Source organism: Chionomys nivalis, chromosome 8, assembly GCF_950005125.1.
Source record: "Chionomys nivalis chromosome 8, mChiNiv1.1, whole genome shotgun sequence".
Taxonomy (NCBI): domain Eukaryota; kingdom Metazoa; phylum Chordata; class Mammalia; order Rodentia; family Cricetidae; genus Chionomys; species Chionomys nivalis.
Window position 1 is genome coordinate 26,229,776 of NC_080093.1, and position 23,889 is coordinate 26,253,664.

Sequence of the window (23,889 nt, forward strand, 5' to 3'; positions counted from 1 at the left end):
CCTGCTTTAAGATGGTTCTCGAAGAGAAATATCCACATTAAGGTTGCTAGGCTAAACCAATATAACAGTTGTGCTTACTTATTCACCGCCCTCATGCCAACGATAAACATTCAGGTAGACCCACAGAACTGGAACGGTCTCTAATGCACATATCCCATACCTGCTGCATTAAAAAGTGACCCAATCCGTGTCCATTTCCTAAAAACTAAGCTAAAGGCTTTGGAGACATACACAGTACAGAATTAAGTTTTAAACAGAAAATGTACAGGAATAAACCAAAAAAAATGATTGTTTAGTCACTAAAATATATTTCATAATATGGGGTGTGTCTCCAAGGGAAAGGGAATTGTGATGATGTTATGTCAGGAAAGAGTTCTCAGAATAGCTAAATTAAGAGCCAGAGGCCTGTTCTTAATGACATTGTCCTGCTGTCTTCACATTGTAAGTGTTTAAAGTTACCCATCCACATCTTGATACCTGTTCAAAGATGGAAAAACAGAAATAGTATATAACCATAAAAATGTGTTCTAACATTAAAAGGAATTATACCAGAAGACTTCCTGTTGCAATGTAATTCCTTAGGAAAATCAGTCTCTGTGGCTGATCTCCATCACCCTGTGGGTGGGACTTTAGGTGCTGCTCTCTCCACCAGACCAGACTGGGTGCTGCTGTTTCCCTTCAGCGACATTCCTCTCTGCCTAGCACAGCACTGTTAAGTAAACGCTACGTGCAAGCCATTTAAGACGATGCTTTAGATGTATCACAAATTATCTAACAAAATATGAAATAACTAAAAGTTTCATATTAGCAGTTAATTAACTGGAATTATGGGTCTTGATTTTTTTGGGGGGGAGCCTTTCAGAAGCCTGCATGTTAAACACTGGTGATTTTTAAATTCTCAATGGAAATGGTGATGGCATTCACTGAACCAAGCTAGTTCAAATTACAGTAGAATGGGGATATGATCTAAAAGCAAAACACCAGGAAACTGGTAATCAAACATCAAACATCTTATAAATCAAAATACCTTTATATTCAAGTTTTAACCCATATGCACTACCTAAGAAATCTAAAGAAAATGTGTGAATTCATTCAATCTTCAAATCTCTTTACATAATTACATGTTACTCAATTTACTTTTTAAAAAAGGTCACAGAGAAACTATAAACTTTATGTAACATTAAAATTCCACAGTGGCATGAATGGTCTGCTTCCTTTGAAAACATCTGTACAAACTACACTCTCACAAATGACCTTACTGTCCCCTGAAAGGCTCTGCCTTGTTCTTTAACCTTTAAGAATATAAGAAACGAGATTATATTTGAGCCCATTATTCCGAACATTCATCTTCCTATGGGGCAAGTCCTGATGAAGCCTCCCATGTGCTGATAGCCAACTGCTGAGTTAGACAACAGAAAGCCACAGAACAGACCTGGACAGTAAGCCCATGGGGGGAGGAGGGGAAACACCTATCTTCAGATATCTGGTTTTATAAAACAGAAATAAGCACTGTTTTTTTTTTTTTTCAAAAAACCTTTAACTTTTTCAAGATTAATATATTCCTTACTGTGCCTGGAATAATTTATGACGTGATGACTAACTCAGGCTCTAAGTGCTTCTCTTAGCCACGAGTAGACAGATAGGAGTCTACTCCCGAGCTGACAAAAGGCATGCTTTTCTAATAGTCGGCTATGAAGAACACTGAGGAGGGGGAAAAAACTGAAAAACCTACAGGAACTTTGCAATCGTATTTGGCTGCCCATTACTGAACATTTCAATGGGTTTAAGTAATTTGAATTATAAATACTCTCATTTAATAAAACAGCCACACAATGACAAGAATGAGACTTTAATCAGCTTTCAGTGGAGTTTATAACACTAAGATAAAGGGTTGTTAACAAACACAGTAACAAATGGACATCTGATTGGCATGAGGCATTATCCTGTACACGTCATACTTGTGTATCCTCAGTGCATAGCATTTACACACAGAGCCACTGCTGCACAGCACAAGAGTATCTGAAGAGGCTGAATCGGAGTAAGGCTGTTTTACAGACTCAGTTTTTTAGTATATATATTCTATATGAAAACAGATTGAACTTTTGAACTGGCAGGTAGAAGGCAACTCTGCCAAATACTACAGTAAAAGCCCCCAGTTTAGTGCACAGTTCCACCCCTTCCATCTGCATGCATGACACATTAACAGTATTTAAAGGTAAACGAGGCACTTTGTGGCAACCACAGCCATCGTTATGAACATATTGCACAAATTTTCTAGAACTAAACATGTAACTTGTAACCTACTTTTATTTTTAAAGCTGAAACATTTGATGCTGCCGGTAAACTCCACTTATGTTTATAACCTGTGCCACAGCAAAGAATGGTGATGTTACTAAATTCAACTAACTACCCTTTTACAATTATGGCAAAAATGTCCACGAGGAATTACAGAGGACTTGGGATGGCACAGGGCCCAACTGTAAGCCTTCTTAAAAGATGGTGTCTTCAAGTCATTTCAGACACGTAAGCTGCTGCACACCCAACAAGTCTAAGAGAGCATTCCAGAAACACGGGAGAGATTACCTACAGAATGCATTTCAGGCTAATCGCGAATACTGTCATAAATAAAGTTTTAATTAGGACTCAAAAACCTTTCAGTCATAGCAATTCTTGTCAAATTCTATGGGGATGGTAACTGAAATAAGGAAGGAGAGTATGTATAATATATATTTATATATATAATATATATATAATGCCATTTTTCCATTTCCAATGACTACACCATAAAATGTAAGCAAGGCTTCTCAAAAACACTGAAACATTCAAAATCAAAACCCTCATTCAGACCTTCACATTCCAAAGGAAAAATATTAACAGTGCAACAGCCCATTGTAATGTCATTATTCATGACCTGGCCCTCTGTGTTACATATTGGAACAATACAAGTTATAGTTTAGCATGCTGTGCCCAAAACTAACAAAGAACAGTGTTTATCACTATCTCCAAAACACTAATAGCTGCTTTTCATTTTAGTCACCACTTCAGCTTTTAGGAAACACAAGGTGGCATACAAATTTCAACGGTGAGAGTTTAGGAAAAGTTGTCTCTGACTTTATCACTTTATCAACAGTCATCGATATTCATGTATCAATGTTTAAATATAAATGTGTAAATCCTAAGAGCTTTGTTACAATTTTAAAAATTTTATTGGTTGAATGAAACTGATGAGGTATGGAAAATACATCAACATTATTTTCTAAGAATATTTTAGATGACGTTCTGCCTAATCTACTTACCATCAAACTATAAATGCTTCTCTGGTGGGTCCTACGCAATCTGTACTTGTAAATTAACTAGGTCAGACCACAGCTAGTGAACAATTTCAGCACCAATAAGTTATTGAAAATGGGACTTCACACCATTAAGAAATATAATGGCTGGATATTCAAATGTCAAGGTCAAGGTCTAATTTGAAAGACACCAAATTCCCAGGAAAAAAAAATCCTTTTTAATAGTATCTTCACATTACCATTACAATAGTAGTTGTACTCTTGCTTTAAATTGTATGCAGTCTGGGCATATCCAACATATAATGATATTTAAGAAGTAAAATTGAAGCCCTAATCCCAACTCTACACTATAAAGAAGTGACTCAACACTGCACATTAAAAAAAGATCTACTCTTTCAATAGCAAGTCGATAAAGCATCTGCAGGACAATTTCTACTGAAAAACTTAAATGCCTTATTATTCGTGCAGTGCTGAAAATTTACTGCAACTCTAATTTCCTTTTTAACACAAACAACGACTTTTTAATATACACATTATATGTATTCAGTATTCAAGTAAAATTCCCTAACAGTTAATGACATTTAAAAAATGTGCAAAACTGCAAAACTCATTGTAATAGAATGTGTAAGGTCAAAAGGGTGGGGCATCTGACGACTACTGGACTGAGTAAGTGCATCATCCTCTTTATAGAAAAAAACTGCTTACTGTTGAATCTCAAATTGAAATTTCCTGTGAAGAATTACAAAATATTTTATATTGAACAAGAAAAAGAAACTGGCAGCCAGCACATGAAGCATCCACAGTAGGTGTATGATTGAAAACTAATAAAAAAGATGTGAGTTGTTGACTGATGTAGGTACTAACAGCATCTGACTTTTAGCATTGGCCTTGAATACAGAGGAGATGGAGCAGTCATTACAACTGAGAAAGCATACTGAATAAATCATTGTCAATTTTTCTGTTTCCAGCCATTCTTTGTTAATAGCCTCCACATTTGTATGGTTAAGTCATTGTTGCTGTGTCTCTTATCTATGACCACCTTATTTTCATATCCCTTCATTTGTAGATTCTTAAGATGCTGTAGAAGGTTCATTCCTGTACCCCAATACAAATTTAATCGCTCTAGCTGCCTTTTCTAGCACCAATAATGCTCTTAAAAATGCACAAACAACAAGCAGTGACAGCGGCCAATTCCTTCGATGTCCAGATTAGTAACTGTAGCATGCTAAAGAAAGGTGCTTGTAAGTAGCTGGAGATGGTATATGGTCCAGAGCCCAGCTAAAAATATGCCTTTCTGAGCATTTCCTCCATTCCCTCAACCCAAGAACATGCATTAGAATGTAGCAAAACCCTGTAGAAACTTCTCCTAGCCAACTGAAGACTTATCTGTTGCCACAAGTGCAAGGGGGTAGGACGTGAACCTGGGAATCTGAGCTCTTCAGCCACTTCAGCTGGTGACAGAAAATAAAAGGAAAAACTCCTACGTATACACATCAGTCTGTCTCCACTTTTTATAAAACTGGAATAAAATGGGAAAGTGCCATTTTTATTTATCCTAATTGAATTTTAAATGTCCTTTTGACACAAAAAGGTATATACATGACACAGCTACACAAGGTTTTTCAACTGCACAACAAGTGTCAAACCCTGTGGATGTATAGGGTAAAACAAGATTGGTCAGGAAGAGAGAATTGTTCCTATAACTGCAATCTGACACAATGTCCTATTGCCATTTAAAAAAAAAAAAAAAAAAAAAAGGTCCATTTCAGTTTATTCAAGTTTTTTTTCATGGTATTTATCCCTCTTGATAAAAAAAAAAAAATCAGACTTTTGTAATTTGTGAATGCTGATCTTCATCAAAAGGTTCATTCTCTGGATCAGAGTCAGTGGTGTCAGAGTATCTATAATGATCAGGTTCATTGTCACTAACATCTGGTGTCACAGAAGTTGAACTGCTAGCCTCTGGATTTGACGGCTCCTCTACTGTTTTTGTAAAGTATAATTTCACCTAGAGAAAGAAAGTGTAAGATGAAAATGAACAATTAAGATGAGTTTTATATTAGCAAAGGCATTTGTTTTTACAAATTCACTTGAAAGGACTGTAACAAACTTGCTTTTCAAATGACCTTAATGCCTAAAGAAACACAAGCTATATAATTCTAGAAAAGAAATGCAAAATGAAACCTCAGGAACTTACCAAATACATTTTCAGTCCAAAATTCAACTTACAAATGCTTAAGTTTCAAACATGTTTCTCTTTCCATCCCTGCCTGAGATAACTCTATATTACTAACACTGCACAAACATGGGTTGATAATAATATGTTCAAGATCTATTAGCCCCAAAATCTGCACCTAAATAGAGAATGGACGAAGCTAACAGAGACCACACAGTGGTCCAAAGAGTGGGTCAGTAGTCTTTACACACAGGGCTACAGTAAACTTATTAAGTATTTCCATTTTAAAGAAAAAGAAACGAAGAACCAGGAGACCAGACAACATGTTAACGGACAGTACCTGGTGAATAGCAGACAGGAGGCCGGATTTAAACCGGATCTTTATCTGTAGCTTCTCTCCCGTTATCTAAGTCATTATATATAAACTTTCTTACAACTAACATTGGCTTTAAGCTCCCCCTTCCAAGAACTTTACTAATTTTATCACTCCTTTCTGTCACGTCTTTAGAGCATGTAACCACTACCTCTCATCTACACTAACTTGCTGCCAATGAGCTCATTTCTCCACTCATCCCTTCTTCTATCCTTCTTCCTAGTTTCCTACCCAGTCTCATATAAGGAAGTTAACTGAATATTTAAAGGCAAACTCAGATTACATCTTTTCTATACTGAACACTCCATATCATCACAAGAAGACTGGTTTCCTTGGGAATCGCTTTCAGTAAAACTGACTTTGTCATGAAGTTACTTTTATATTGATCCTTAGTCTGGAACTAGACCTTCCATTTAATCCATAAATAGCTCTGAAATACCTTATTCTATTGATTTGACTGCATTTACTTTTCAAAATTTACTATATGTATATATGTGTACATATGTATGTATGTGTATATATAGCTGTTTGTGTGTGTTCTAATTATATAACATGGTAAAGATTTCTAAGCAACTCTAGTCTGTCAGACTAACGACACACTCTGCTGTTCAGAGATACCATTTATCCCATATAGGGGTTTAAATTGGCATTTTGTTGTGTTCTTTGTTCCAAGCTTAGATCAACATTCTCTTTGTGTGTACATATAGAGACCAAAGGTTGATGCTGGGTCTCTTCTTCAATTGTTCTCCACTTTATTTCTTGATACAAGGTCTGTGAGATTATAAAACAAAGATGGTATCTAAATATCGATACCTATGGTTATCATTTGGCTTGCCTGCGTATACATATACTTCCATATACATGAACATACACACATCCACACACAATTTTTGGTAATTTCTAAACAAGTTTTAAAATTCTGGCTTAGTTAATTTTCAGTTTCTTAATTCCAATTAAGTTATGAGTCTTCACAATATTGGTGACAGGGTTTACAGCATGATTTTAATTAAACTTCTAAATAATAATAATAAAAAAAAACTGACTTTGTCCACTCCAATCTATCAAGCTCATTCCTGCCTAGGATTCTTGCACCTACTCTTCCTTTTCCCAAACTGTTGCGAGTCTGCCCAGTTCATTTAGACCTCTCTTTACGTATCAGGCCATCTTTGCCAGTTCTATGTTTCTTCGTACTTACCTTGATTTATGTGTTCAGTAACAAAGAAAACAGCTTTCATGTACAATAACTTTTTCTTTTATATACTTTATTTTTAAGGATTGTTTCTGTAGTACTTGGTGTTGAACTCAGGGCATCACCCATGCTAGTTAGGCAAGCACTGAGGTGCATTGCCAGAGAAATATCAAGACAGTAAAACTAGAAATACATTTAAAAGAAAGTGGTGACGCAGGAGGAATGCCAGTTCAAGACCAACCTGGGTCTACACAGCAAGACCCTACCTAAAAAAAACAGAAAGCAGAAAAATGGTTGACAGAAATATAAATTTATAGAAAAGAAATTAAAACCCAGGGATTCTATAGGAAACTTAAACTTGAGAGTCAAAGACTGAATATTATTTTCATTTGACACATATAATTACCTATCTCTACTTTAAGTATGAGGAGTACTATTATGTTAATACATTTATAACCTATGGTTAAGTTTGTTACAAGCGAATGAAACAAATACAACAGAATTAAAAACAGAGAAGGGAAAGGCTGAAGTGAGGAGGGGAGGAAGAAAAGAGGAAGAAGGGGCACGAACACATAGAGCAATAAAGAGAAAAGGAAAGACGAGGCAACCCTGTGGAAATGTTCCAAATAGAAGAGCAGTAACACATGATTAGTCTGAAAGGAGCAAAGCCAAGTTCTCCGGCTACACACGTTGGATAAAACACATGCTCCCACCCCAAAAATGACTTTAACTGACCTTAAAATTTGGAGAAAAGTATCGGTTGGCCTTGTCTTTGTTTGCTTTGTCAAGATCATTTTTTGTTAAGGTGAGTACTAGGTACTCTTTGTCGTTCTCAGCACGCTCTATACTGCAAATACTGTCAATTTCCTGATCACAAAGACTTCCATTCTCCACTTTTTCTGATGTTTCCTCTGGTCCTGGTATGAAGAACGTATTTACCCAAAAGTGAAACATTTTGTCCTAAGAAAGGAAAAAAGTATTTGTTTCACTTATTTAAAAATGTATCACAAATAGTCAACATAATAAACCACACAAAAGCCAGTGTTCTAAGAGAAGGCAAACAGCTTATGGAATGCCACATTCTTATTCACTAAGTCTTCTTTCGCTCAAATCTCAGATGAAAATATAATCAATCATGCACATCTGGTAACTTACTTTTATGTTAAAACTCTAAAATATTTTCTATTCTAATACTGGATTTTAAAAATGTTTTGAATTTATGTGATGTAGAGAGAAGCAAAGTTCAGATGTCTTAGCAACAGAAGTCTAAGAAGGTTAGTACCAACTCCCTAAGGAAATTTAGCAACTGCATTTTTGCCTAGATATACATATGTGCACTCTGTGCATGCCTGGTACCCATAGAGCCCAGAAAGGAATTCAGATCCCCTGGGAATGGAGTTACAGATGACTGTAAGCCAATTTATGTAAGTGCTGGGGACGAAACCACGGTCCTTTAAAAGAATAGCCAGTACTTCTAACTGCTGAGCTATTTCTCCAGTCCATGATAAGCCTTTTTAAAACCTTATTGGTCTCAGTTATTTTAGCAAAGTTGTTAACTTAGCAATTATATTTTACTTAGAAAAAAGGTAATATTATTTAAACTTCCAAAATGTAGCTCATTGGTGTGTACTAATTTTCTGAAATTGTTTTTATTTAAATCAAAACAGGAACATAACTTAGTCAGGAAAATCTAAAATAAATGCAAACTTATGTAAAGTAATCTAAGATATACAAATATAAATATCCAATCTTCAGTTTCATATACATAAGTGTGCGACTGAGATCTGAAGTAAAGAATAGCACAGTCCTAAAAATACAAGGAAATGGTGAATTAAGCATTAAAAGACAATATAAAGCCAAGTGTGCTGGTACACCCATAATCACAACACTTGGGAGGTTAAGGCAAAAGCACTGCAACCTGGGCTACTTAGTTCCAGGCCAGCCTGAGCTACAAAGTGAGAACCTATCTCCAAACATACAAACAAACACTAACAAAAAGAAAATCAGTGGGAAAAATGTACACACACACATACAATTTTACGTGAGCCAGAATTTTATAAGAAGTAGGAGAAGAAACCAGAGCCTTCTAATTACCTGATTTTTGAAATATTGGCATACACCTATTGTAGTCTCAAAAACAAAATCAAGGAAACAGTAACTCAAAGATACCGAGATAAACTTAGCTTTTCCCCCTTTATTAGAGGCAGAAAATGAGTCTATGATAAAAATATTAATTTGGTATGCTTGTGATTTTTCTCTTTTAACTACTTAGATTCTAGAAAACAGAACCATTTCTCCCGATAAATCAAATTAACATTGAAAAGCTTTACAGTAAGTGAAATTTCCTTCAATTGCTTGTAAAAAAAAAAAAAATCTAAAGATTGAGAAGATGAACCCCCTTTCTGGAAATGCCCTGTCCTGCGTGTTTCACAGGCGTCACTTCTACTAGCTAAAGCTTCTACACTTTAAACACATTTTAAATGTTCACAATACTCCAAACTGAGGATATTACAGCTGAGTACTGGCCTTCTCTTAAGAATATCCCAAGCCTCGGTAATTCTGAACATAGATGTCTAAGTATTAGTATTTTTCTTTTTTTTTTTTTTTATTTACTTCTTTGTTGTCATTTCTTTGAACTAAGTAATACTGACTAAACTCTCAGCGAATCTGGGGAAACAAATGTAAAATAGTCCTGTCTCGATAAACATAAACCCAAATGGGTAAAACTCAGCTTGCATCATTGCACAATATCACAGAACAAACCCAAAACAAAAACACACAAAGGTACTCCTTAAACATGTCTCATCAGTACCACAGATGAGACAAGGTATATTGTCTGAAATCTAACAAGAAACCCATCAGAGCTCAGTGGACAGTGAAGAAATACTGTACTTTTTTTAAAAAAAGGCCTGAGGTCACTAAGGATGGCTATTTCTACCCAACAGAAGTGAAGCACAAACCTTTTTGAGCATCTTGTTCTGTTTATGGAAGAACTCTACTTTGATGTCACCGCACACAGGCAACGGCTGAGGGAACTCAAAGTACATGAACTTGTCCTCCCGCCGCGTGGGTCCTGAATTGGAGGAGTAGATCTTCACCTTTAGCTGGCAGACCACAAACTGAGGATCTACATGGTTAGATGACATATGATCATTTCACAGTAAACGCCTTTAACACTTAGATGATCCGAAACTATTTTAATGATAAAGTAACAGAAGTAAAAATAAAATGATAATTCTTCATATCGACTGCTGATCTAAAACACATTAACAGAAATAAATTGCATTAAAAACAAAACCACTCATTCCAAATAAGGATCGCTCCACTTTGAACCTTTATGTAAAGTTCTATTACAGATAAAAAATCAATTGCTACTTCTTAAATAGTAAGTCCCAAGACTAGACTTTAACAACATATTAATATCAAAGCTTTACATTAACATTAGGCAAAAGATCCACCATAAATTACCTTAAGCATAAAATAATTTAAACAACTTCCTAGGACTTTTGTAAACTGCATAAAGGCAATATAACAAGAAAATTTAAATAAACTGTACAACATAAGCCTAAGCATTTATAATTTATAAATATAAAATATTCATCATCATTCTTTTGACCTCTATTCCATGTATTTAATACTTTGTTTTATTAATTCCTTGAGAATTTCATATATGCAATCAAAGTACTTTGATCTAATTCACTTCCCACCTCTCCCTCTAACTCTTTCTGGATGCGCAACCAAGTTTCCTCCCGAACTTCATGTTTTCTGTTTTTTTGGTTGAAACCCACTGAGCCCAATTTGTGCTGTCCATATTCACACGGGGTGGCAGCCCACATTTATTTTAAAGGTATGGAAACTCACAATCATGACAAAAAGAAAGGAAACTATCCTACATGTCCACAGGAAATGCAGCAGGCGCCAAGGGAAAACTACAGCCGGGCTCTCCTTCCCTCTAAGCACTGCTTTTATCAACAATTATTTGGTTCCAATCCAGGTCTATTTTAGAATTACTGCTTAAGTTCAACTTCTCATCATCAAATCATCACGATTTGATTAGCAACTCACAAAAGATGATTACAGATGTGGAAAGGAAAAGATGCTTTTGTTGTTTTGTGGGGTTTTTCACTTGTTTGGTTGGTTTATTTTGGTTTGGTTTTTTGAAACAGGTTTTCACTGTGCAGCCCTGGCTGTCCTGGAGTTTATTTGTAGATGAGACTGATCCAAACTCACAGAAATCCACCTGCCTCTGCCTCCTGAGTATTAGGATGAAAGGTGTGTACCACCATTGCCTGGCCTTTTATTTCTAAGATGTACTCAAATTCATTTATAGAGAGAAACAGGACATTAGTATGTTCAAATTAGAAGATTTGTATGTAGACATGTGGCATAAAAATATCAATACCAACCAAAGGTGCTATTTCTTTCAAGATGAGACTTTTTTTAAATCAATGTGACGAATGACTGAAAAAATGCAAAAGTCAAACCAATCAATCTAAGTGAAATTTCTAACTTAATAAACACACAGAGTTCCCATATTTAACATATAAAAGCAATAACACAGCAATCATCTCATAGGAAACAGGACCCTTAACAAAGCATATGGGGTTATTCTAACATGGATTTACAAGACATTTATCAGGAAACCCACCCAAAAGAAACATTACAGCAACAAGCTGCCAATACATTTCATTTCTGTGACTAAAGGTTCAAAGTGCAAATGCAAGGAGACAGTTTACAAAGTTCTATACAATAATGAATTGTAACATGAAGCAAATAAACAAAGCATAGTTTCAATGCTGTGGTTAAAAATTATCAGGACAAAATGCCTTATAATCTTATTAATGAATTATTCTACTAGTTCAGCATCTGATACTACTGGTTTTAGGATTTGAAAACTGATAGTACAATCTGGAATTCAACTAAATAACATCTAAGGGTATACATTTCCAAGGTTTGAACAACTGTTATAAACAATCGACAAGTTAATTACAAATCCATATTACTTAGAACTTCTACTAAAATTAGGGTAAAAATGTTTCATTAAAAAATAATTTGCCTGACCATGCTGCTTGTTGGCAGAATGTGGACCTTGGATTAGGACTTTGGCTTAACTGGCCAGACTACTAGAAGCATGGAGGACAGTGGTGCCCTGAGAGCAGTGTGGATAGAGGAAGAGGCTCAGTAGTGGAGTACCTGCCTAGTACACTGTAGCATGGATAATACAAACCCAGAGACAGATGTCGGAGTTCAATCAGAACATCAGAAAAGCAAAGCAGCCAAGCCACTAGAGAGCCTTTACCTTTATAAAATCTTTAGACTGAAAGAGAGCGAGTTCCTGTCTCATCCCACCTTATATTCCTCTCTAGTTTTGAGATTAAAGGTGTGCACCAATACCCCAGGCCTCTCTGGCTAACTACTATAGCTCCTGGTATTAGGGGTGTGTTCAGCCACTGCCTGGCCTGTATGGTTGATTAATGTGGCTGCTTTAAACTGACCTTAAGGCAAGCTTTATTTATTAAAACACAAATAATATACCATTATAACATGTAAGACCCTGGTCTCTACTGTGTGTGTGTGCATAAGTGCACCGCGTGCATTGAGGAGGAGGGCTGTTGAGCGATTTTTAACTCAGTGTCTGTGGTAGTTTGAATAAGGATGGCGCCCAGAGGCTCATATATTTCAATGCTTAGTCATAAGGGAATGGCACTACTTGAGAGGAATTAGGAGGTGTGGCCTTGAAGTAGGTGTGCCCTTGTTGGAGAAAGTATGTCACTGGGGAGAAGCTTTGGCTTTCAAAAGCTCAACCCAAGCCTAGTGTCTCTGCTCTTCCTACTGCCTGCAGATCCATATGTAGAACCCTCAGCTATTTCTCCAGCACCATGTCTGCCTGAATACTGCCATGCTGGTAATGGACTAAACCTCTAAAACTGTAGGCAAGCCCCAATTAAATGCTTTAAGACTTGCCATGGTCATGGTGTCTTTTCACAGAAGTAGAACACTGACTAAGGAGAGTGTCCTTAGCTGTCATGTACAATAAAACAGTATAAAGTTTTTAAAGAAATGAATAAATAAAGCATTTCCTAAAGCCACTAAGAAAAAAAAATCTCTGGTATAATATGAGTTACACATTGGGATGAAGTCCTAACAACAAAACTCTAATACTATTAAAGTTCTTCTGACTTCTAACCTACACATTTGAAACACAACGTTTGATATGTTAATTATGTTCTAAAGAAATGACAAGATCTAGACCCAGTAAACAAAGATGAAAAGTACACTTTCCTGGGGAGAGTGTATCCCAACAGAAAAGTATACTGATCTTCCTTATTAATATTTATAACCCATACACTAAAACCTTCCTTCACTTAGAAACACCAAGACAATAATCAAGAAAGAAAAATGCTGCCAGCTCCTGGCAACTGCAGAAGATACTTTAGTTTTCATTACTAGTTTTATCTGTTTCACAACACTGTCTCTTTTTCTTGAACCTTGCTCCTCCCCTTTCTCAGTCTTTACCCTTTCCTACATTAACAACATACTCAACCAAAAGGCTAAATTACTATCTTGTTCCTGATGTTTCTCCCAAACAAATATAATCTCTCACCTAGACTTGAATCTATGCTCATATCCACCAATGATCTAAACACTGAGCATCTTCCGCACAGCCTTGTGCTTTCCAGTCCTAGTCAAGTACTGCACCCAAGACAAACCTCCAGCCTGCACATCTTCCCATGAAGAATTTGTTTTCATTAGATTTAAAACAACTTTAAAGCCAAAGTGATAATATTTATGGCTCCAAATTTCAAATGTCCCTTTCATCTTTCTGTGAATCATCCACCTGAGCAAGATCAAAAACTTTAACAAAAATCTCTGGATACACACAGCCAAAGAAAAACCAAACAAAGCCCATTTCATTGCTCTAGAAACATCTGGCAAGTTGCACAGCTGGTTTTACTCCCCCAGCCACTAGCACAACATTCTATAGAAAATACGACTGTCCTTAAAACATGGCTATAGTCCCTAAAAATCACCATGACATCAACACTCAAGATCCTGTAACAGTCACACCTTCGCTTCTTGTCCAGCTCGTTTCCTGCTGTCTGCTGTGCTTCAGGTCAACCTACTTCCCAATGCCTGCAACATTTCCTTCAGACTTAACGCCAATCTGAGCTGTACATGCTTTCCAATTGGCAGACCTTTCCCATGAAATTAACAGTTTCCAAAACCTTTTATGAACATAGCATTTATAATTTATAGACACCGCCATGAACAGTACTTTAATATAACTTCAATATACAGTATTAAATCCCAGCACATAAATAGGTAACTAGAAAATTTTAAAGAAATTAAGTAGTCAATAATTTTAAGTCTAGAGAGGTATTGTGTTTCACAAAAACAATATTGTGAAACCAGAAGATAACAAAACAGTGTTTAATCACACACAGGCAAAGAGGCAAAGTAGAACTTACTTCAGTAAGATTCAGGAGTCTAATAACACTTTTTTTTCTTTTTTGAGACAGGGTTTCCCAGCCTGTTCCCAGTCATGGAGCCTGTCCTGGAACTTGCTCTGTTACTCTGTAGACCAGGCTGGCCTTGAACTCACAGAAATCCACCTGCCTCTGTCTCCTGCGTCCTGGAATTAAAGGTGTGCACCACCACTGCCTGCTCCTAAAATTACCTCCGCATCGCTCATTTGGTTCTTATACTGATACATAAACCATAGGAAGAGCATTAAGTTTTAACCTTTCTCCTTTTTTCTATGAATCTGGTAATGTTCCTAGGTCAATCACGTTCAAAAGTCCACTGTGCCTTGTACACAGGTTTTTTAAATTATACTGATATGATCAGTGACGTTCCTTAGCACTTTCCAACAAGCTATATTAATAAATCTGGAACCTCTGATAAAGTTGTCACACACATGGTAATGAGACCCACCAGACAAAGATAGATGACTTCTAGAAATTAATTTTCTCCATATAAATTATTTTAGAGAGAACAAATTAATTTACCTAAATAAATTAGCTTAAAGCTAAAAACTAAAATCACTAACAAATTGTAAAGCATCCATAAAATAAGGAATTCTAATAAGTGACATCTATCTGAAACTATGGCATTACGTTGTAAATACAAATAGTATAAAATATGACTGACTACTCCCAGGTGACACTTAAAGACATTCAGTGTCAAAACACTGTTACAGAACAAGAGATGGTGCAGCAGCCTGGTCTTCTGGGGCTGCATAAAATTCCTCCATTTAGTTTCCATATACATCCCACCCACACATTCTCCTTCATTAAACAACTGCCATGGGTCCAGGTATTGGGATTCCTAATCCTAGAGTTATGTTGCTAAGAACTCTAGTCATGAACAACAGGCAAAGAGAACAAGATCAAAATGATCGCGGTGGGTTGATCCAAGGTAGGCAGAGAGCTGCTAAGGTAAAAGAGGAATCACAGGAGATAGCAATGTCATGACAGTACTTATCAAGGGATGGTCAGAATCCAGGATCTCTTCCTTTTACTAACAAGCAAATTCAGCAAGGCAGATGACATGGCCAGTTCACTGGCCGAGGGCTGGAACCAAGAGCTAAACCCAGGTTTTCTGACTCACACACCCTTCCTCTTTGTAAGGAGGTTGCTGCAGTGGCTTCTCTCTTCCATCACCGTGACTGTAAACATTTGTCTCCCTCAGACGGGCTTGGTTCCTGCCTCAAGACCAGTAAATCGGCGATCCCACCGCAACTTTCACGCTGGCCTCCAAGAGTGTCCTTCAATTGTTTGGTCAGAAGGGAGATTGTAGTCGGTAGTTACAATATACAACATTTCTCCCATAAATGTAACTCTCTTCAAGAACACTAAAACTCACCATTCTTAACTTTCTTAGCCCAGTGAGCTGAACCACTTGAACTAATTAATTCCAACACTTCAGAAATAGAGTCTCCTGAGTAAGCTTTAACCAGGTATGTTTATTTCTAAATTTTTTACATACACATTTTGATATTTCCAGCACAACAGAAGCACGAGAATTTGGAGCACTTACTGCAAGTCCCGCCACTGAACATCGGAATAGTTTCAAACATCATCTTGTGAAACAGCAGCGCCACTGGTCTGTAATCCAGGTGGTTCTTTAGCAGGTAGCTGTAATAGTATACATAGCGCCTCTGACTGGGGATAGTTACTCCCTGGTGGACAAGAAAAGAAAAAAGGGAAGTCAATTTAAAAGAAAAATTTCAGTAAAGTTACTGCACTAAATTGCTATGATAACTGGATTATTCCAAAGTTTCTCTAAGTGACTACACTCATTCTAACTCAATATTAGAATCAATGAAAGCAACAGCAAAAGAAAGGAAAATATCAGCCATTCTTAAAAATGCACTGATTAAACAACTCATTTGTTCAAAGATTAAATACTGCTTTGATCTATGAACCCAATAAACAGAGGCCACTGCATATCTAAAGTAACAGCCAACGGCCTCTGTACTATAGCTATGTTTTTTATACCCAAGGTTCCTCACAAAGATGGACTCATTAGGCACATAATTCTTCACAAAGCTGCTTACCTACTTTCTTAGCAAAAGCATATCAGAATCAGCACACTAGAGAGAAATGTGCTGCCTTTACTGCCTTTATGCAGAAAAGCAGCAGAACATGAGTCTGACCTTGGAGCCTAACAAAGAACACGCAGCTGAATAATAGCTGCAACAACCTGTTGGCAGAGGTACTAAAGGCTTATCTTTTTGTACACTGTGAAGATGTGTCTTTGCCAAGGCACCTTCTGATTTGATTTAATAAAAGAGCTGACTCGGGGGCTGGAGAGATGGCTCAGCGGTTAAGAGCATTGCCTGTTCTTCCAAAGGTCCTGAGTTCAATTCTCAGCAACCACATGGTGGCTCACAACCATCTGTAAAGAGGTCTGGCACCCTCTTCTGGCCTTCAGGCATACAGACAGAATATTGTATACATAATAAATAAATAAATAAATATTTTTAAAAAAAAAAAAAAAAAAAAAAAAAATAAAAGAGCTGACTATCGAATAGCTAGGCAGGAATTTCAGGGCAGAGAAGGTGCTGGGAAGAAGGGCAGAGCTGTTAGGAGATGCACAGAGGAAGCAGGACATGTAGAAGATGAGGTAACAAACCATGAGGCACATGGCAGTACACAAATTAATAGAAATGGGTTGATTTAAGTTGTAAGAAGGAGCTAGTTAGTAACAAGCCTACGCTATCAGCCGTGCATTTATAATTAAGATTATAATTTATAATCTCTGTGTGGTTATTTGGGAGCTGGCCAGCAGTCCAGATGAAAAACTCCACCTACACTAAAGGGCATGCCTATGCTAGCCATTCCTTAAAGAAATTAGGGAAGCATGAAATGGCTTAGAAAAAAATGAGGTGAATATTTAAAAGATGTAAGTCATAAGATATTTAAAAGGGGACCCTAACCAGGTATGGTGCCCCACACCTGTAATCCTACCACAGAAAAATCTGAGAAAGGATTACTATGAAGTTCAAACTAGGACTACTTAGTAAGTTCCAGACCAGGCAGAAATACATAAAATCCACACCCCCGCCCGCAACACACACTAATATACAGGCTGAGATGATTCAATCAATAAGGTACTGTCCTTGCAAACATGAAAGACCCAGAACCCATGTATGTATGTATGTATGTATGTATGTATGTATGTATGTATGTATGTACGTACGTATAAGAATAAGTGTGTGGCCAGGCGGTGGTGGCGCACGCCTTTAATCCCAGCACTTGGGAGGCAGAGGCAGGTGGATCTCTGTGAGTTCGAGACCAGCCTGGTCTACAAGAGCTAGTTCCAGGACAGGCTCCAAAACCAAAGAGAAACCCTGTCTCGAAAAACAAAAAAACAAAACAAAACAAAAACAAACAAACAAAAAAAAGCCTTTCTGAAATAAACATAAGCAAGGAAGGAAAAAGGAAGAGAAAAGAGAGATTCTGGATATCTGCTGAGCATTTAGCTCCAGATCTGAGCTTATAGGCTATATTAAGAAACAGCCCCGCTGGACGGTGGTGTGCATGCCTTTAATCCCAGCACTTGGGAGGCAGAAGCAGGCGGATCTCTGTGAGTTCGAGACCAACCTGGTCTACAAGAGCTAGTTCCAGGACAGGCTCCAAAACCACAGAGAAACCTTGTCTCGAAAAACCAAAAAAAAAAAAAAAAAAAAAGAAAGAGCCCCTTCTATTTAAGCTTAATTTCTCTAACCTGAAACTGGAAAACTCACTCATTTAGAGCAGCGATTTTTCTTTTTCTCCCCCGCCCCTTTTTTTTGCGTTATTTTCTATTTTAGGAATCAAAAACAAAAGGAAAAAATTAAGTAGAACTTAGTATAGCAGGGAGAAGACAAGGTTCAAAATTAGGAAATCTGACTTTGAGTATGATGAAGAGAGATTGTGACTTAGGACAGCTTGATCTTTGCAGATGTACTTTGAAGTAAGAACTGCTTAAATCTTTGAAAGCATAAAATTGCACAACTTTCTTTAATCCCACACTCGGGAGGCAGATGCAGGTGGATCTCTGTGAGTTTGAGGCCAGTCTGGTCTATAAGAGCTAGTTCCAGAACGGCCAAAGCTACAGAGAAACCCTATCTCGAAAAACCAAATAAATAATTAAATAAATAGAAATTGCGCAACTTTATGAACCTATGGACTGGACGATAGGCTAAAATAGTATATATCAAAGGAAAACACATTACCCCTTGACAACTGATGTCACAGGAAATTCAATTACAAGAATTTGTTGTATTTTTTGCATAAAGGCAGTAACCATAGCTTATTTGGTTTGAAATAAAAGAGCAAGCAAGAAAATTTCATAAGGTTATGATATGGGGAATTTAATAAATGAAACTTAAAAAAACTGATGTTATAAAACTTCACCTCAGAGAAAATAATAAAATCCCTTGACATGAAAGTAATCATTATTATTTTAGTAAACTTGACAAGCTGAGGCACTGAGCTCACCACACACACACACACACACACACACACACACTTGCATACACCTTTCAAATAATTAATTTGGGAGCAAAGAAAAAAATAAATTAAAGCTTATTTTGCTTGCCATTATTCAAGGGCAGGGGAGAGCAGTGACTCTAAGGTTGACAACAGTGTCTTTAATGCAGAAGTTTGGGAAATCATTCTAAAATATACACTCACCAGCATTCCTAAGGTTTTCCTCTTTCTTCACAGTTTACACAATATAAACTATGTATCGCAGCTCTGACACTCACGTGCAGAGGCAAACAGCAAAGAACAAGTGAGAACAACCCCAGGCGGTGACTCACAGCGTGGGGTGGGTGCCCTCGTGGCTTTGCATTTGAACAATTTGCCATACTTTCATAAAGAAAAATATCACCAGGCGGTAATGGCACACGCCTTTAATCCTAGCACTTGGGAGGCAGAGGCAGAGGCAGGTCGATGGTCTCTGAATTTGAGGCCAGCCTGGTCTACAAAGTGAGTTCCAGGACAGTCAGGACTGTTACACAGAGAAACCTTGTCTTGAAAGACAAACAAACAAAACAAAACAAAAACAAAAAATAAATTAATTAAAATATCAACTATACAAGTAAATAATTTCCAGGGAAATGGAGTAATATATTTGTTTTGTTTGACTGAATAAAAGATACGAGTCTTTGTTCTCTTGGGAGATGTCACCCTTGGGACATTTCTCTTCATAGGAAGTATCAACTGCTGGACTTCTCTGCGCCATTCAAAACCTAAAGCATTGTTTGGACATTAAGAATACAATGCTATATTTTATGATTAGCTTGTATATTAAATCTGCACCATGTCTATATGTCAAGACCTAGTCATATTATTTCGAGAAGCTATGCAAAGTCCACAAATTTTTCAAAACAATATGCCAAATGTCTCCTCCTTTAAAGTAAGAAGAAAAAGATTCCTCACCAGAGCATAGTTTTCTTCAGCTTGTTATGGTGCCTTCACAGTTAAAGTTAAGAAAATACAGCAAAAAAAAAAAAAAAAAAAGGCCATTCAAGTAAAATCAACTCCACACAAACTACAAAATGGATTTTTAAAGTGTTCCCCTCCAGTCATTTACAATCACAATCACACAAATGTAAATCCATAGGCTCAACCTAAATGACAAGTGGGTAAATGTGAGACTGGGGGGATTCTTAGCTGGCATACAAAATGCTAGGTATTATTATGGCATTTTAAGCAAAATTCCATTGTGTGTACTGTCACAAGCTTTAGAATGAAATCACTCAGAGTAATCAATTATATTTATTATAAGGTACTCACTTCTCAAGAAGAATTCTGAGATAAACAGCTATCTCATCCTTATCTATTTTCTTGTGATGAAAACAAGCTCAAGCATCCATCATGTCACTGCCGCTCTGATCACCAGGCAGATGAGGGTGCCTTTAAAGCTTGTTTTACTATTTATTTGTTGTTAATAATGTGTCTCATTATGGCACTTCCACACACACAGGAATCAGTGCACTTCCTACTGATTCATCTCCCTCCCCCAGAAAGCTCCTTTTGCATTGTGTCATGTAGCTGACTTTCCCCTCCCCATTTTCCCTTGAAATCTCCTCTTCCCCCAAAGGTCTCCTTTCTACTTTGACAGTATGCACACACGCACACCTCCAGTCTAGGTCCTTCACATGAGAGAAAACAAGTATCTCTTGATTTCATTTTCTTTACATTTAAAGTTTTAAGAAAATTAACTGCAAAAACTGTAAGGAAATGCTCAGCATTATATTTACAAGACAAACCATTTCACCCTGTTCTTATTAAACACATTTGTTTGTAAAGAAAGACATAAGACTGAGGAGCCTTGCAAACACCATCAGCATTACTGAACCTTTCAGCAGAGCCTGGAAAGAGGTAACATCCTCAACAGCTCAAAGTTCCTTCTGCAGTTCAGAACTTGAAAACTTGATACTATACAAAGAAACTGAACAACAAACAACATGGCGAGGGACTTGCTTGTACTCTAAATGATGTCATGTACGTATAATTCTGATCACAAGAGTTCACTTTTCTGGGCCTTTACATATTCTATAAAGAAGCATTTTTGAGGTAGGGGTATCTTAAGGCTTTTTATCTGCATGTGGCTTTCTAAAACTACTGCAACTTAAAATGCAAATAAAACCATTTAGCAAAACACAGCCTGGTCAACAGCATCTGTTCGTAAACTCTTTCCTGTCTTTAAATAAATGAACGAATAAAGGTAAGAAATGTGTATAAGCTTTTTTAAATCCATGTATAATTTATCCAAAACACTGTCTCAGTGTATTAATCATATACATCAGCTAAGCACAGTAAATCCTACTGATGTAACAGTAAGATGCTAAATTACTTAAGGAATCTCCTTATAATACAATAGCTAAACATCAGATGTACCAGCCACATCTCTAACAATGTGGACCACTTTGCATTTTCTATTTACATTAGTCTATTATCTTCACTTGGGGGACATGGTAAAGAATGGAGAGTGCCTGCTGCCCAGAGCAGTTCTACTAAGGACACAGGTATCACATTTTATTAAATGACAGTAGAGGCTTCACATTTCACTCTCACAAATACTTCCTCAACTGTCTTTGCAGTCTGGCCCCACTCTGTCACATTCCCCAAGACTTCCTGTCATTTCCACAAACACCCTCTCTTCCTCTCTAGAGGCAAACAAGCTATTGTTACCAGGTTATAATAAATAGTCTTTGCACTGGCAGATTAACATGACCTCACTTTCTGACCTGGGCCTCCTGCACCTAAACCTGAACCCTGTACCTAATCTGGATCCTGTATCTAACCTGAACCCTGTACCTAACCTGCATCCTGCACCTAACCTGGATCCTGTATCTAACCTGCATCCTGCACCTAAGCTGCATCCTGCACCTAACCTGCATCCTGTACCTAACCTGCATCCTGCACCTAACCTGAACCCTGCACCTAACCTGCATCCTGCACCTAACCTGCATCCTGCACCTAACCTGCATCCTGCACCTAACCTGCATCTTGTACCTAACCTGCATCCTGCACCTAACCTGAACCCTGCACCTAACTTGCATCCTGCACCTAACCTGCATCCTGCAACTAACCTGCATCCTGCACGTAACCTGCATCCTGCACGTAACCTGCATCCTGCACGTAACCTGCATCCTGCACCTAACCTGCATCCTGCACCTAACCTGCATCCTGTACCTAACCTGCATCCTGTACCTAACCTGCATCCTGCACCTAACCTGGACTGGAAACAGAAAACTTACAGGAAAGTTCAAGTGCCTCTGAACTCTACTTTTATCCTTGAACATGAGGAAGACTTTCCCAAGAGGTTTTCACATCTCACCATCCTCAACAGATTGCTGACAATACTGAAGAAATAAAGGGAGAAAGACTCGGGATGGGCAACAGAGCTTAGAAAAGCCTAGACCATACCAAGAGAAAAGACTTTGATTGAAATGGCCGGAGGGAGGGAAGGAGGGAGGGGAGGGAGGGAGGGGAGGGGAGGGAGGGAGGGAGGAGGTCATGTAGTTGAACATGATGAAAGCAGCAGGTAACTATCTCAGAAACAGTTCAACAAGGACTGAGGATATAGATTAGTAGTAGTAGATACAGATTACAGTGTGCCCATCTGTAAGGCATTCTCACCATCACAGAAGAACAAGTGGAGAGAAAAAAAAGGAAAAAAAAGTAAAGCCAAATATCTGAGGCTCTTAATGGCAGGAGAGGTTAATACAGTCACAGGACCTTAATCAAATAATCTCATCTACTTCTCCAAAAATAACATTTTTCTCTAAAACTATGAGACAGGCCATAAAATGCATATACATTATAAAAATGAATAAATAATCAACAAATATTATAGGGCCCTATTTGAAAAGGTCAGGAAAAGGTTTTGAAAATGGTGACATAGCCTTGCTTCCCTCTGTCTCCCAGGCCCCACCACCAAAATATATAAATAATTTTTAAAGATCCTCTTTAAGAAAAAGAAACTTTGTCTGGTACTAAAAACCTAGTCAACTGATAGGCGGTGGTGGTACACACTTTAGTCCCAGCACTTGGAATGCAGAGGCAGGTGGGTCTCTGAAGCAAGCCTGATCTACAGATCAATTTCCAGGACAGCCAGGGCTACAAAGAGAAACCCTGTCCCAAAAAACAGAAAGAAAGAAAAAAAGAAACAAAAACCCTAGCCCAACTACCTGGGGTCAGGGAAGCCATGGATCTTGGAAAAGAACTTAAACCACTAATTTACTAAATAAGCATAATCCCTAACTACATTCTAAATATTTATTTTTATACCAAGAGATAAGTATAGTCCTCACCCCTCATCAAGGTAATTTCTCTTTGCAACAGGAGACCATTACAGAAAACCACAAGAGATCAAAATACAGTTTCCAGGCCCAACTGAGATATCCATAACACAACTCCTCTACCTAAGGCTTGGGGATCACTGCAGACGAGGGGTTAGAAAGACTAAGAGTCGGAGGACCAGGGACTTGGCTGAGTTACACACATAAAGTCTAATCAACATGACTTCCCAAACATGAGTTGAACAAGGAGGACAATAGATGTTAGTGTGGAAGGGGGAAAGCTCACTAGGTCTCAACCCTAGACAAAGATCTACTGGCAACTAAGAAATGCTGAGCTGGGAAGAAAGAGTACAATTGGTTATCCAATACCAATTCAATGGTCAGCACTGAAAACATATATCAGCTGATGGTATTTACACACACACACACACACACACACACACACACACACACCACACTCATAATTTTATTATAATCTCAAAAAACTGTATTGAAAAAAATTTCAATGTTTAAAAAAAAAAGTCAATTAAAATTGGCTAAGAAAGATCTGCTCTTGAG

At 37.5% G+C, this 23,889-nt stretch overlaps 1 protein-coding gene across 1 annotated transcript in view; it reads right to left on the reverse strand.

Moving 5' to 3' along the window:
• Positions 1–848: 848 nt before the first annotated feature.
• The window catches only part of Pten (phosphatase and tensin homolog), a 71,615-nt gene continuing 48,574 nt past the window's right edge, over positions 849–23,889 (reverse strand). The window contains exons 7-10 of the mRNA XM_057777593.1: positions 16,068–16,209; positions 9,989–10,155; positions 7,764–7,988; positions 849–5,298 (exon numbers count right to left, since the gene is read on the reverse strand). Of these exons, the coding sequence (XP_057633576.1) occupies positions 5,113–5,298; positions 7,764–7,988; positions 9,989–10,155; positions 16,068–16,209 (720 nt within the window). The 3' untranslated portion in view covers positions 849–5,112. The remainder of the gene's footprint in view (positions 5,299–7,763; positions 7,989–9,988; positions 10,156–16,067; positions 16,210–23,889) is intronic.